This window comes from Pleurodeles waltl, chromosome 7, assembly GCF_031143425.1.
Source record: "Pleurodeles waltl isolate 20211129_DDA chromosome 7, aPleWal1.hap1.20221129, whole genome shotgun sequence".
Classification (NCBI taxonomy): Eukaryota; Metazoa; Chordata; class Amphibia; order Caudata; family Salamandridae; genus Pleurodeles; species Pleurodeles waltl.
The window spans coordinates 570,252,238-570,268,558 of NC_090446.1; the positions used below are offsets into that span (position 1 = coordinate 570,252,238).

At 46.0% G+C, this 16,321-nt stretch overlaps 1 protein-coding gene across 1 annotated transcript in view; it reads left to right on the forward strand.

Moving 5' to 3' along the window:
- Positions 1–2,264: 2,264 nt before the first annotated feature.
- The window catches only part of PELO (pelota mRNA surveillance and ribosome rescue factor), a 193,922-nt gene continuing 179,865 nt past the window's right edge, over positions 2,265–16,321 (forward strand). The window contains exon 1 of the mRNA XM_069244350.1: positions 2,265–2,434. Within this exon, the coding sequence (XP_069100451.1) occupies positions 2,394–2,434 (41 nt within the window). The 5' untranslated portion in view covers positions 2,265–2,393. The remainder of the gene's footprint in view (positions 2,435–16,321) is intronic.

The window sequence follows — 16,321 nt, forward strand, 5'->3', positions numbered from 1 at the left end:
GGAATGCAGATGTGACTTACCTCAGAGGTGAGGAGATGCCAACTCCCCTGTCCCAGTGCCCATTTGGCACCTGGACAGAGGGGAAAATAAGCTATTTAGGAGGCGTGTTGCGCTTACTGGATAGACACACCTCTAGGGTGACCGGTCTGAAGTGAACACAACCTTAGGATCAGCCAGCATGTGAACGGAAGGGCGGGCTGGGCCACGGGAAGGTGGGAGGAGGAGGAGAGAGTGCACCTAAGTGCAGGTGTGTTTGGCTGGCTGTCTTAGGCCGGCCAAACACACATGCGCACTTAGGTTTCTCCAGCCGGGCTGTGTTGAACAGCTGGGCTGGAGAAACTGCACAGACACCAGGGTTGTGTCTGAGCAGCAGTCCAAGCCGCTCAGACCAACCCTGATGTTGCTTTCATGCTAGGTTTAGCATGAAAGCAGGGCCAGGATTGCTGGGGAGTCTGTGCTGGTATCCCACTAAATGCTGGGGCACCACTATGAGGGAAGAAGAATGACAAGCGAGGCGGCAGGAGACAGCGGCATTGTGGTAAAGGTAAGTTTATTTTATTTTTTTATGATCTGCACCCTCCCCCTCCTTATTGCCCCCACTGCCCCTATCCTTCAGATCTGCAGCGGCTGCCGCTGGTTAATTCCGATAGCTTAAATAATTCAGCTGGAGTATCATTCAGGGAGTCTCCTGTGTTGTGAGCTCGAAGGCAGGGAGACAGCTAAACAATAAACAAGCCTTCTTGCCAGGGTGCCTGCTTGCGTGAAATAAATGCATATGTGCGCAACTGGTAATATGCAAAATGTAAAGGGTGCTTGAGAGCCGGTACTGACTTCAATCGATGGAATCACTTGGCCCTTTCAAATGAGAATAATTTACTCTTTTTGAAATGTAGTGCAAGGAAGTTACCAGTGGAGCTGTGAAGTCCTTCCTTTTAAGGGGCAGCAATATAAACAAAAAATGTATTACGTACGGCTGGGGTATTGCTAAAATCTATAATTTGTAAGCACCGTTTTATCAAACATTATTGAGTATTTTGCAGCAGTCGATTTTTCACTGTGCGTAATAGAAGTTTATAAAAAAAGGCTTACATTTTCACAGTGCTTTCTTTAACAGGCTGGGACCTTGTAGCACTAAATATACAAAAGCCACTGTTCTCCACTGCACTAACCAAGATTTAATTCCATGGATCAATGGTTACATCCAGATCTCTGAAGTGTATTACCTAATAGTTTTCATAGTGTAGTGCATATGCCACTGAATAACAACTTTTTTTAAATGTACTTCTCATTGAAGCTGTGCGATATTTTATATACATACAAATATATAGCTACTGAAGGTCAAAGACAAAAAAATTCTCAGACTATTTTTTTAACCACACCTCTGACCCCGCCCTGTGCTCACTGACTCGGCCCCCACCGCATGCAGCATCACAGTTCCCACACTTTGTTTAATGCACTTCGACCGCTGGTCCTATCATTCCGGTCATTGTGTATGGATCCTCGTAACAAACTGCAAGGGTTGAAGGGAACTAAACTAGGGTTGGTGAATGCGCAACATAAGGCTGGACATGCTGCACTATAAACCTCAAAACTAGGTTTTTCGCTCTATTGTTTTTAATCACTGATTAGTACTGGCATCACCCTCTCCCGTCTTATCTAACTGGATCAGCAAATATAAATCTTACTCCTGCCTATGGCGTGAAAGGCCGCAGAATGGGTAAAGGAAGCTTCTCCTGCTGCTGTGAGGAGGGTGGTGGAGGAGGGGCGCTTAACTTGAGGCAAAATAGAAAGTCTGGATTAGCCGACAATATGCTTGTCAGAGAATTGTCAAGTAAAGTTCGCCCTCTTTCACGTACACATAAAACAGTCCCCCGAAGCGCCATGCATCCGCTACAGAAGAGCACACTCGTCCTTCGCGACTCCCACCCCGAACACTGAGTGCATCTGAAGCACCTACGCGCACAACACCCGGCTCAATGTTATTAAAAATCCGTAACTAGCTGAATTTAGATTACCCGCCAGAGGAGGTCCCAGAGCTCCAACTTTGCCCCTCAGCAGCCTAAAGGCGGCACCAAGTTAGTGTTTACATTCCATAGACACTCGTGCGGAATGAACGACCAATGAGCGCTTCGAGATGCTGTGTAGCGCACTACCATTGGATAAAGTGCTACCAGTGCTCCATTCTTGGCTCACCTTACACATTACCAGTCCCTCCTGTTTCCAAAATACGAGCACGCAGGGCATTGGCTATTATGCGACCCGGAAGTAGTGACATTTCGGACACGGACATTGAACTGAGCCTACGTGCAGTCCCTGTATGTAGTGACCATGTGGTTATTTTAGTGAAGAAGACCCGTCCAGTTGCATAGGAGGAAGACTTCAGTGGAGTTAAAATGAAGCTGGTCAGCAAGGACATCGAGAAAGACAATACCGGGTGAGGGATCTTGTTCAAAGAACCTTAAAAGCAGCAAATGTCAAAAATGTTGCCAGTCTTCGCTCCCTCCCCACCTGTGTGCAGTTTTTCATTGTGAATGCTGTTAGTCGATTATTATAGTTTCAGCATGGGGGTCACACTTCCTATCTGAGGCGATCTCACTACTGGCATGAAGTGCACAGCTGCCACGTTGGCATTGTCTCTCTTTAGGCCCGCTCATGGCTGCACAAATACCCTCCTAGTTCTAAGCAAGCACACCGTCTACAAGTTCCCTTGCAAACAGTGGCTTCCTACGGCGTCGTTGGCGCCACGCCACGAGCTGTGCCGACTTTTCTTTTTGAGACAAAGATCAGCCAATGCTCTGAATTGCTGCGTTGGGGGGTACCTATGTTAAGCCAAAAGTTTGCCTTGCAGATGTCACTGAGGAGTGCACTGTGCATATATGTCCACGACCTCCTTACTGAGAGTTATACAGATATAACTGTAGTTGTCATGTCTCATGCAATAGTATGTTATTTAGTTTTTGCAGGTGCAATATGGTACTTGTAGTCATTCATATTCGATTAAAAACAACACCTTTCAACTACACTACACAACACTGACAAAGAATATTTCTAATTTGGGCGCATAGAGATTCACCTGACCGATGCTTTTTATCTTTAACAATGTATGTTGTATGCAGTCGTGCTTATAAAGAAATATGAGTTATATGTATGATAGTCACCTTGCTTCATATCACAGTACATTGTTAATAAACGAAACACGGGAACTGGAAACAGTGCTTAGATTATACAGAGTGAGACGTTTGACTGCACATTATATTGTTCAACGCAGCATGTAAACTTTGCAGACAACACATGCTTTGAGTGTGAAATTGCTCACTACAAGGACGACAAAATTTGATTTGCCAGCGGTTCAGTGTTTCACTTTTTATGACGCTTCATACGTTTTGTATAACACAGATAATTTTTTTTAATTTTTTTAATGGTCTTTATATTTTCTGCTAGACACTTGGTTCTTAGTGTTCTGGACAGAGCACAGACAATAAAGAACACTTATGTCTGGACAATGAAAACATCAGCCCTTGCTGGTCTCCATAGTAACCTCTCTCTTCTCAACCTTGAGCTCTACAGGGCAGCGCGGCAGGTCTTGAGTTGGCAGCTTGCACTGGCTGTAAATTACACTGCGGTGTTCGAGCACATCGAGCAGGGTCTAGGTTGCGTAACTAATGCATTTAATTGCGGTGATGCAGTGTCAGGCACCGAAATGCGTTAGTCTCGCCCAGGATGTGTTCGTACTTAGCTGGACTGTATACGCTGGCCAACATTCGTTTACCAAATTGAAGTACAGTGCGCATGTGCGTGTTAACGCGTCCCTTTATGATAATTTATTACACATCAGGACTCGTTTCAGGCCAATTAATCTTTTGACCCAGTTGAGAGACACCTTAGGACGAGATAGCTAATCAATATATCAATCAATACATCAATAATGTCATCAATATTAATTACCACAATACACTTCACTTTAGCCAAAGTCATTAATTAATTAAAACTACTACCATGACCTTGCAGTCATGAATAACCACACCAGTTTAGTAGAATTTTATGAGTTTTATTCCCTATTAGTTACAATTCTAAAAGCAGATGTGTTAATCTCAAAACCAAGAAACATAATAGCATAGTCACGATATGGCAACTTTGATAAGATTTCATTAAGGCGAAAATCACAAACATCAGAACATAACACGCCGTAAACATAGATCAATTCAGCAGAGTGTCATTAACGCATCAGTTCAACAAAGCATAGTTTCGGTCGCTTGTCTATTTGCGTCAGTTTAGTGAACACCTGTCCTAGCCACTGATTAGCATGTTGGGCTTCATGCAAAACATTTTTAGAACACCAATTTGGAAAACATCTAACTGTGGTCCCTGTCAAAAGTAAGCAGTTGGTACCTAGAAAGGAAAAGCAAACAGACAAATTACAATTACATTGTCATAATTACCCTCCAAAGTTTAGGTCAGCGCACCGGTTCAGTCTTCGTCTTCAGGACATCAGTCAAATCGGCCTCAGTCAGGACTCAGCTCTGGGGCAATAATGGGGCACTTCCCTCATAAGGAGGTAAAGTGTAAAATGTACAAATCTAAGGACGAGGATGGTTCTAAGCAAACCAGTAAGTCACCAAACAGAGTGTCAAAGTTTCTGGATAAAAGCAATAGCATTCCCTACCTAATTCTAAATGCCTCCCCGTGTCATGGGTTTTTATCCCTTTTTCGTTGTACATTCCCCTAAAATTTCATTGGACATTGGTTATACCCCACTATCTTTAACCTATTAGAAAATGCATTAGGTCATTTATCTTTCACCCCATATTATTTTACAAGTCTCTCATTGGTTCTCCTGTTCGATGTCTTCAGAGGTGGCACGTCTGGTATGCTTTCATCTTTCTGTAATTCCTTGCACATCTTTTGGTCAGTAGCTCCATTGTCTTTACCGGTTTGAATGACCTTGTACATTACATTAATCTACACTGTTTCATTTTGTTTAATATCACCCTCACAGCAATGAAGAATTTGTGAGAACGGATCTAGTATGGTTACATTTCAGCTTCTAGTTTGAAGAAAACAAGAGTCATGTCCTTTTGCGAGTCAGCACACTGCAAGATAGGAAAAATACATTTAATATTAGAGCCAAGCAGCTAAGCTTCGTCTCACGCTAACTTAAGGCCTACAAGGTTTTCAGCACAAATTCAATAGTGTAATCATTAATAATTAGTATAAAACTTATTCAGTATAACATTTTATAAACATTTTAGTCATCATTATTAGTCCACGTATACATTGGCGGCCACTCCCCGTGGTCACATTTCAGGTGCATGTTTAAGCAAAATTCACTATTTCGGTTTCTATGCAGCATTATCACACATTAATTAATAAGCATCTCATGTTAATATAGATTATATTAGCTATGCTCTCTCATGCGCTTCCATCAGAAGACGTCTGTTGGGGAACGAGTGTGACTGTGTATCATCGGGTCATTTTCTGGAATTCACTCCATAACCACCTCCTTTCAATCAGGCCCTTTTGTTATGAAGATCCATAGTCGATAACGCCATAAACAATGCAATAATACTCTTTCTGGAAGGTATAATTGTGAATGCATACAACAGGTCCACAAGAGACAGGCAACATTAAGTATCTCAGCTGCACTAAGGGCCCGATGTACGACTCCTTTTTGCGGTCGCAAAAGGTGAAAATGTGATTTGCAATCACAAAATGGCCAGGTACGATGTACCATCCCTATTTTCGAGCCAGTACGCAGTTACCAATTTGCAGAATAGGGACTGCAACTCGCAATTTGGTAGGGGCGTCCCTTCCTAATTACGAGTAGAAGTGGTATGTATGCTTGTTTTGCAACCGCAAATGTGGTCGCTAAATAATCACAGTTAACATCAATTTCAAATTGGTGTTAACCCATTCGCAAAAGGTCTCCACGGAACTCCTTCCCCCTTGTGAATGAAAGAGAAAATATTTTTTCGGAGCAGACAGTGGTCCCTGAAAAAATGAAAAGAAAACTTTTCATTTTTTTGTTTGAAATGCATCCCGTTTTCCTTTGAGGAAAGCGGGTTGCACTTAAAAAAAATGCTTTATTTAAAAAGTAGTCACAGATATGATGGTCCGCTGTCCGTAGCCGGTCACTATTCCTGTGAATATGGCTATTCCCAATTGGGTTGCAAATTGCAACCTACCTCATGAATATTAACTAGGTAGGTCATTTAAAACCCCATTGGGAATTGCTAAATGTGTCTGAGACACATTTGTGCATTTCATTTTGCGAGTCTACTTGCGATTCACAGTGAAACACAATTAGAGACTTGCAAAATGAAATGGTTGTACATCTGTCCCATAGTTTCTTATCTAAGTCAAGAATGGCCCCAGAATATTTTAAATAAAACATACAAGCATTGCTAACAAGCTAAGAACGCACAATTGTCGTCATTCAGATAATGTGCTGTAGATAAATAAGACAGTACAGCATCCTCCTTTCTTAACAGAACAAAATTAAGGAGATACATTCCGAAAAACAATTAGTAAAGGATAAATTCAGTGACTTTTGCAGAGACTCTTAATCACCACTTGCCATTCAGAAAAGGGACAGAAGAACCCTGAAAAACATAATTGGCATTACTAACAGCGACAGCATCAGAACATACAAGAAGACTAATATCGTGATAACACATATCAGAACTCCTAGATGCATTTGATGAGCCTAAGAGAGTAACTTCAGCACCATGGTCACCAAGAAAATAGTCCAACAAAAAAAAATCCAGCTTGACCCACTATTCTAGATTTCTTGAGGATACGCTGGTGCCCTGGCTAGAACACAACAATTGAACCTTTATTCCACCAGCCCCTAGCTTTGAGTAACACAGCAATGGCCGAACCTTTTTTTATTTTTTTTATTTGTAAAGGCTATGAAAAGATGATTCCCCTTTAGGAACTCTTAATAGGTTTTCTAATGAGAAGCTAATCACTTACGATTACTTCCCCCCCTCTCCTCCCCCCCCCCCCCCCCCCCCATTTGCTTTGGTAGATGTGTCTTGTTGAGTTTTACTCTGGAGTCGTTTTCTTCAACAGTTATTCTTTCACAATAACCTAATTCCAAAGAGATGCTCCACTTTTAGTGACCTACCTGGGTATCAGACGGATCTGACCTTTTCTTCCCCTTAACTGATTAAAAGGGGAAAAATATTACAAGAGTTTGATGTATTGCGATAAAACCATACCTTTTCCCTCAGATACTTTACTACATTCAAATTTGATGCAAAAGCAGATTGTATGCTTTCTTTCAAGACTTGTTAGTGCGATCAACTTGGTAAATTGGCATAAGGACAATATAAGAATAGCTTTACTTGCTCAAAGCCATAATATTTATTAAACACAAAATATCTCAACACCAATTATCCCATTGTCTGACACCAGTTTTTTGGAACATCTTCAATGCAAAATATTTTTAGCAAAAAAAAAAAAAACAGAACATCATCTGTAGTTGACTATCCAAGAACGAATAAGGCACCCATTTTGAAAATTAATGCCACAACTATAAAGTACCTCTTCTGTGCTGAAGAGCTGTAGCATTTAGTGAAGTAATAGAAATATTTTGCGTAACCTTTGGGGAACCAATCCTCAATCAGTTGAACCCCAATATTTTGAAGTACCCGATGTGTGTGTGTTTTTTTTTTTTTCTTTTTTTTTTCCTAGTTCGACTTCAAACTCTCTAATAGATCTAGCGGTTAGAGCAACGGTACTCAAAGTACGGCCCGCGGGCCGCCAGCGGCCCCACGGACCTAACTTGGCGGCCCGCGAGACGCACACCAAACGCAATAAACAATGGCCGCCGTATGTAAACATAGAGGAGGGCCGCGGGAGCATGCTCCCGCGGCCCTCCTCTATGTTTACATACGGCGGCCATTGTTTATTGCGTTGCCCTGACGATCGTGGAAGCCAAAGCCCCATAAAAGTCAGCGCTTGCAGCTAACTTTTACGGGGCTTTGGTCGTCTGCTTGCTGTCACCGGCTCCACGTCTGCTGCCCGCCTGCCTGCCTGCTGTTCCAGATTTGTGGCATCTTTACAGTGCTTTGAGTCAGGTAAGGCTCTTTGGTTATTTATTTATTTGTTTTTAATGTAGTGTGTGTTACTGGGGTAGGCGTGTGAGCAGATTGCGCTGTGTGTGTGCGCTGTGTGTGTGTGTTACTGGGGTGGGGTGAGAGCAGATGGTGCTGTGTGTGTGCGCGCTGTGTGTGTTACTGGGGTAGGGGTGAGAGCAGATGGCGCTGTATGTGTGCGCGCTGTGTGTGTTACTGGGGTAGGGGTGAGAGCAGATGGCGCTGTGTGTGTGCGCGCTGTGTGTGTTACTGGGGTAGGCGTGAGAGCAGATGGCGCTGTGTGTGTGCGCTGTGTGTGTGTGTTACTGGGGTAGGGGTGAGAGCAGATGGCGCTGTGTGTGTTACTGGGGTAGGGGTGAGAGCAGATGGCGCTGTATGTGTGCGCGCTGTGTGTGTTACTGGGGTAGGGGTGAGAGCAGATGGCGTTGTGTGCAGATGGCGCTGTGTGTGTTACTGGGGTAGGGGTGGGAGCAGATGGCGCTGTGTGTGTTACTGGGGTAGGGGTGGGAGCAGATGGCGCTGTGTGTGTGCGCGCTGTGTGTGTTACTGGGGTAGGGGTGAGAGCAGATGGCGCTGTGTGCAGATGGCGCTGTGTGTGTTACTGGGGTAGGGGTGAGAGCAGATGGCGCTGTGTGCAGATGGCACTGTGTGTGTTACTGGGGTAGGGGTGAGAGCAGATGGCGCTGTGTGTGTGCGCGCTGTGTGTGTTACTGGGGTAGGGGTGAGAGCAGATGGCGCTGTGTGTGTTACTGGGGTAGGGGTGAGAGCAGATGGCGCTGTGTGCAGATGGCGCTGTGTGTGTTACTGGGGTAGGGGTGAGAGCAGATGGCGCTGTATGTGTGCGCGCTGTGTGTGTTACTGGGGTAGGGGCATTGTTTTGAAAAAGGGGGTGGGGTGGTTGTTCCCCCTCTAAGCCCCGCCCCCTCTAAGCCCCGCCCCCCGCTGTCACTTCACTGCGGCCCTCGGCCGCAAACCATACTGCAATTTTGGCCCCCGAGAAAAAGTTTGTGAGTACCCATGGGTTAGAGACTACACTCCTGATCAGAAAAATATATACTTTAATAGAATAAATAAAATAAAAGTGGAAGCATCAATTTTTACGGAATTATTAATAAAAACGGTGCAGAGAAAATTGCATGAAGTACCATGAATGCTCAAATACATAAATACAAAGTCATAAAACATAGCCCCAATCAGTCAAGTCGAGGGAAAACCTTGCAAGTCAAACTCATAAAGAGTACTTATGGCATCCCATAAGAAAAACTAAGATTAAATGTACAGAGTCTCACGCGAAAACTAAAAAGTCACCCCAGCAGCAGCTGAAGCATCACTGGAAAAAAAAAGATCCACACGATTATGAAACCCAAGGGTTTTACACACAATTCACAAATGCTATTAATAGATTCTGCAAATTCATTATGGTATGATCATGATTGGGGTCGCATTGGCGAATAAGAAACAGCAATGTTATATTTTAAAATCTTTAGTAATAACCAATTTCTTAAAGTAAGAGAAATCTTCTTAACTGCACTCAGGAAATGATCAACACAAAATGAAACATTCCTTAAACAATGGCTCATAGAATTAGCACACCTACAACAGTACATCCAGCAGAAGCCCTTGAATATGATACTTGTGGTACACGATGGAAGCTTCATTCACAATACACGCTTTATTTTTATTTTTAATAGAAACCCTTTATTGACCTTCTGCAGGCTAACATTTGAGTGGCATCTAGATTTCAAAACCATGATAGTCCCACCATTTCTTCCAGATGTTATCATATTTACACGGGCACCCCTTGGCTTCATAAATAGTTTCTTCCATTTTGCCACACCAAGTCAACCCCCTAGTCCAAACCTCAATCGAAGGGGCAGCAAAAGAGGTCCAATTGCGAGCAATATCTAGTTTGGCCAAGATTGTACCCAGGCCAACCAAAGTCCTGTCCCGCTAGGCCTGCCCAATTCATCCAGGTTGCCAGACAGATCAATTTTTGGATTGGCCTTAATATTCATTACCACGACAACAGATAGCACGGCCAGAACAGCAGTCCTGAACCCCTGTATCACTGAACATTGTGACACAACATGGACATAAACTCCTGTGGGGTTCTTACACCTATGGCATGCCGTGGAGTCTATTAAACCTGCTCTCCACAAGCAGAGAGAGGTCATATAGGTGTGATGGAGGTATTTGAATTGGATAAAGCGGAGTCTGGCCGAAATAGTTAAAGTGCGGTGAGCCATACAGGTGTCTCACCAGTCTGCTTCATCCAATGTCCCTACCAACCCTCCCACCCCCCTCACTGTTCTTTCATGAGAATCGGAGAGGTTAGAGAATGTATCACAAGGGATCTGTAAATCTGGGACAACCTGCCTTTGCCTAAATGGCCCATGAGGATTTTGTTTTCCAGGGAACTGTATTAGGAAAGACCCTGAAGGTCAGCTTTGTAGGTATGACGGGTGCGTCATAGTTGTAGATATCAGTAGAATGGGAGGTTGGCATTTGGAATTCTGTTTGGAGCTCATGGAAGGACTTCATGCAGTGGCTGCCCTAAACATCTCTGAGGCATGATATCCCAATAGAATCCCACCCTTTAAATCCCTCCAGGGAGGACACCAGAGCCACCCATCTACCCACCCAGAGTGGGGCCTCCCTAGTAAGTTTGTGAGCCCAGTCACCAAAGGGTTGCTGTCCACACTTTAAATGCCACTTGGGTTATCTTCGGGACATCAGAAGGAAAAGGAGTGCCTTATAGGACATGGAGCACAGTGTCTAGTCCCAATAGGGCCAAGTTGCCCCTGTAGGCCAGACCACTCCGTACTTGGTGTAGTAGGTCATTAATGGGGAGAAATTGAGTCACCCAGTAAAATAGTCATATGTCCGTCATGGCCCAGGCCCCTGTCATATATTGTCCGAGTGGATTTCCTAAAGTCCACCTTGGGGGCATCTCCGCCCCAAATAAATCTACGTCCCATGGCCAGGACTGGGTCAAACCATGTTTGTGGAATGCGATAGGGATAGTTTTGTAAAGCTAAGAGGAGTCTGAGCAAGACCATAATTTTGTGCAAGGCGATCCTGCCCATGTTATTAAGAGGGAGATTAAGTCACCGTGAGAGGTCCTTTTTAGGCCTGCGCAACACAAGGGAGAGATGCAGGCTCCACGTTAAGTCAGGCTCGCGTGAGATACACACCCCAGGGTGGTGCTAGCTAACCCGATGCAATAGTATTCTGGATTGCCAGGCCTCGTCATGGCGGCCCCTTTTAGCGGGACCAATGAGGATTTGCCCCAGTTGACTTGAAGCCCCAATTCTTCCCCAAAAATGCTAAGGATTGAAGAACTCCGAGTCCGGTTTCACCTGGTTTGGACAGAAATATAGGACATCATCTGCATGCAGGGCTTTGCGGTCCTCCACCGCCAGCCCCCAGTCGAATCCCCATACCTGGGCATCACACTAAATCCACACTGCCAGCAGTTCGAAAGCGAGCACGAACAAAAGCAGATAGAATGGGCACCTCTGCCTGGTGTCCCTCCTCACTGGGAAGGGGTTCGATAAGACACCATTAACACACACTTGGGCTCACGCACCCACATAGAGGACCTTCACATGCGCGTGGTAATGAGGTCCAAGTCCCATGTCGCCGAGCATCCCGTCAAGATAAGCCCAATCCACTGTATCAAAAGCCTTTTCAAAGTCCAATTATAGGAGAGCCACAAGGCCTCCTAGAGTTCTTATAAGGGAAAGTGTGATGTGCATTCGACAGATACAGTGTCTGGTTCTGCGCCAGGGAATTAATACACATTCATCTGGGTGGACCAAGGCATGGAAGACCATCAGTTGCCGGTTAGCCAAAATCTTTGCATATACTTTAACCTCAGTGTTAATCAGGGATGTGGGCTGAAAAGAAGCAGAAGTTGCTGGAGAGTGGCCCGGTTTAGGAAGGACCACAATAGTGACTTGGTCAATGAGGTCAATCATGGGGGAGAAGTGGCCGTGGGTTACTGCCACAATATATAACGTGAGGAGGGGTGGAATCACGACAAGGCAGATCCTGCGATAGAGCTTCATGGGAAGCCCATCTGGTCCCAGAGTTTTCCCCAAATTGAAGTCCACCAGCGCATCCCGAATCTCCTCTGCCGTAATATCTTGGTCCACTGCAATTTTATCCTGAGAGGATATATGGGGAAAGGGAAGTTCCTTTACCAAAGAGGTCACCTTGGCAATGTTGGGACAGGGTTTATGAGCATAAAGCTCCTTGCAATATTGGGCGAAAACATCAGAGATCCCCCTCGAGACCTCAACCCATGCTCCAAAGCTTCCCATAACGCGGGGTATCACCCTGTTTTCGACTTGGTGTGTAGCAAGCCCATGTAACAGTTTACTTGATTTGTCAACCCACTTGTAGACCTGGAGCATGGACACCATCCAGCATTTGGAGGTTCGTCCAAACATATTTGGCATAGAGAAGGCCTATTTAGTTCTACCTGGCGCTTCTCCAGGGCTGTGAGGGTCCCTGCGGTCCACGTTTTCAAGGTTTTGGGCTGGAAAATCCAGAGGTGCTTTTTGCGGTTGGTTCCCCAAAGGAAGGAACGGGCTACACCCCTCACATAAGCTGTATCCGCTTTGTGGCAGAGTCAACAGGCCCCTGGTTAGTCTTGAAATGTCTGAAATTCAGTTGATAAGTGTTCAGTGAACTGCTCGTCCTGTAGGAACCAAACGTTAAGACACCAGATAGGGCGTTGTCCTTGGGGGTCCAATCGAGCCAAAGCAGGACCAGTGCATGGTCCAGTATCCCCGAGGCAGGATCTGGGATCCTGAGCTTTGAAGTAGGTCAGCGGCTGGCAGAAACAAATAATGTGGGTGAGGGAGCCTGGAGTGGCTGATGCATGAGTAAAGCCCAGATCACCCGGATGCCATACTACCAAGCGTCCTGTGAACCCCAACTGCATCTGGGAGTGAGTCCCCTGTGCCTGTACCATTCCTTTGGGTCCATAATATAATTGAAGTTGCCCCCTAATATCTTTGTTGTCTGAAGGAGGGCGACTACTAAGTCCCCAAGAACTTTCAGCATGTCAGCATGGTTTGGTGCATTGTTGGGGGGGACATAAATACATAGAATGTTATACAGGAAGCCTTCCAGTGATACCCAGGGTTTCTCGTGTGACAGTGGTTATGGCCAGCGGGAGGGACCTATGAAGAAGGATAGCACCCCTCTGGAGCCCCTAAAATACCTGGCATGGAGCACCCAGTTGGTGACCTGGAGGTGCGTTTCCTGTAGTAGCACCACGTGTGGGGAGTAGTGCTGGAGGAACTGAAATACCGCCCCTCTCTTAATGCAGTCTAATAGGCCATTAACATTCCATGTCAAACCAGAGAATGTTTGAGTCATGGCTGGATATAGAAAAATAAGTGTCAAACTGCATGTGTGGGTTAGACAGAGATTGGTGGTGTCAGTGGAAGGGATACTTGCGGCAAAGACCACCAGCTGGGGTTCCTACCTGGGGGACTGTGAGACCTACGTCCGTCCAAGGTACATGCAAAGCACACAAAAAAAACCATAATGTAAACATAACTAAAACATAGTGAACAAATCCCATTCCCCCCCAACTTCCCCCACCCTATACTTCCCACCCATAAGAAGCATCTGTCGTCCTTTCCCAACATGTGATAAACAGGAATAATTAGGGGGAGCGGAATCTTAGTGGACCAAAGGACCCCCCGACCATTGCTCTCAGAACTGCATTCAACAATATTTATTTGTGTAGCTGGCTTGCAAACAAAAGTTTTATAGCAAACGGACCGTTCATCCAGAGTTTGCTTTAAAGGTAGGGCCTAGGGCTATGAGTCCCCTGATCTCTGGCTCTTCTCCCCATCGGAGTCCTTAGTAGCGCCTATATCCAAATGACCTGTCGGTCAATGGCGCAACCTCTTCCGTTGGGTTTTTGGCTTCCCCGTCCCCACCCCGGTGCTGATCATCGGTCTAAGTAAGGTCGGAGGAGCCCTAGGAGAGCATAGGGTTAGTGGCATGTGGACGTTGTTCCGTGAGCCATGTCCATGCCTCTGTTGGAGAATCAAAGCGAAGCAGTTTTGAAATTGTGAAAAATTCTTAGTTTTGCAGGGTAGAGGAACAGATAGGAAATATGCATGTTCCACAGGTTGGCCGTGACCTGGTCGAATGACTTGCGTTGTGCCTCTACCATGCGGGTATAGTCTGCAAAAGCCAGTATTTGCCCAGACTGGTACTTAAGTTCTTTGGCCCGACGAGCTCCCCTCAGGAGTGTGTCGAGGTCCCTATAGTTCAGGAAGTGAGCAATTGGGGATTGAGGGGGCATGCCAGCCAGGGAGTGATGTGCCCGCTCAAGAAGAAAACAAGAAGAGAGCTCCTCAGGTTTTAGCCAGGAAGCCTTCAGGAGATTGGCCGGCGGACCCCTCAGGAAAGCCAATAATGTACAGGTTGCTGTGTCATGCTCCATTTCCGATGTCTTCCGTGTGGTCTTGGAGGAGCTTCACGTCATTGGACAGTTGTGATACCTCAGAGGAAAGTTGTTTAACGGTATCTTCTAAAGTTGAAATCCGCATACGAGACCCTTTCAATAGTTTGGCGAAGATCCTGGTGCAGCAGGTACACACCCACCTGCATTTCTCCTATCTTGGTTTCCAGGAGTGTTTTGGAGTCATTAATGGCTTGTAGGACAAGGGATGTGTAATTCTTGATTGGGGCATCTGGTCCTGTCCCGATGCACCCTCCATGTTCCCTAGGGTAGCCATTTATCTATCCATCTTGGTTTTGCCAGTTTGACCTTTATTCCAGCCCATCCTGAGCTGGTGGTGCAGAGAGGCGGGCAGTGAGATCGTGGTCCACACTGGGGAACACAACGTGATGTAGAATGCGCAGCTGGTTAATGCTTTGAACAGCAACGGACCCGCTTGCACCAGGCGCTCAGCCCGGGTAGCACAAGCAGTCAGTGCCAAGTCCCGACACAGTTTCAAATGCGTGTTGGGTTCCCCACAGCGTGGTCTTGAGATAAGCCCCTATTGCAGTGGGGTGCAACCAGTGCAGCCACAGGGGTCTTCCTCCTGAGCTGGAGATGTCATAAGTAAGGAGCAGGTCCCAGGCCAAATCTTTGCGGCACTGGCAGGCACAGGGGAATTCCACCGTGGCTCCAGCAAAAACTGCTCAGCGGCTGTAGGAAGTTGGCTCTGTATATACTATTTAAAAGTAAGAAATAGTGTGCACAGAGTCCAAGGATTCCTCTTAGAGTTAAGATAGTGTCAAAATTAGAAAATTCTAATGCTCTATTTTGTAGTAGAGTGGTCGAGCAGTAGGCTTATCAGAGGGTAGTGTTAAGCATTTGTTGGACACACACACAGGTAATAAATGAGGAACACGCACTCAAAGACTTAACTCCAGGCCAATAGTTTTTATATAGAAAAATATATTTTCTTAATTTATTTTTAGAACCACACGTTCAAGATTTGAAGTAAATACACACTCCTGCACTGAAGTTCAGTTCCTTCTGGTCCTGGGGCCTGCGGGTGCAGTGCTTGGTTCAGGCGTTGGGTCCCTTGTTACAGGCAGTCACGGTCAGGGGTTGCCTCTGGATTCTCTCTGCAGGTGTCGCTATGGGGGTCCAGTGGGGTTGTCTCGGGCTACTCACGGGGGTCGCAGTCGCCGGGGAGTCCTCCCTGTGGTGTTGGTTCTCTGGATCTCGAACCGGGGGCGTCCGGTACACAGTGTGAAGTCTCACGCTTCCGGCGGGAAGAGTGAGGTCTTTAAAGTTGTAGAAAAGTTGCAAGTTTGTTGCAGATTGTTGAGCAGAGCCGCTGCTCACGGGAGTTTCTTGGTCCTGGGATTCAGGGCACTCCTCTGAGGCTTCAGAGGTCGCTGGTCCCTGTTGGATGCATCGCTGGTTGCAGGTTTTCGAGTCAGGTGACAGGCCGGTAGGGCTGGGGCCAAAGCAGTTGTCGTCGCCCGTCGTCTCTGCAGGCTTGGAATTTGATTTCCTGGGGTGCCCCATAATACTAAATTTAGGGGTGTGTTTAGGTCTGGGAGGGCAGTAGCTAATGGCTACTGTCCTGGAGGGTGGCTACACCCTCTTTGTGCCTCCTCCCTGAGGGGAGGGGGGCACATCCTTAATCCTATTGGGGGAATCCTCCAAAACTAAGATGGAGGATTTCTAAAGGCAGGGGTCACCTCAGCTCAGGGCACCTTAGGGGCTG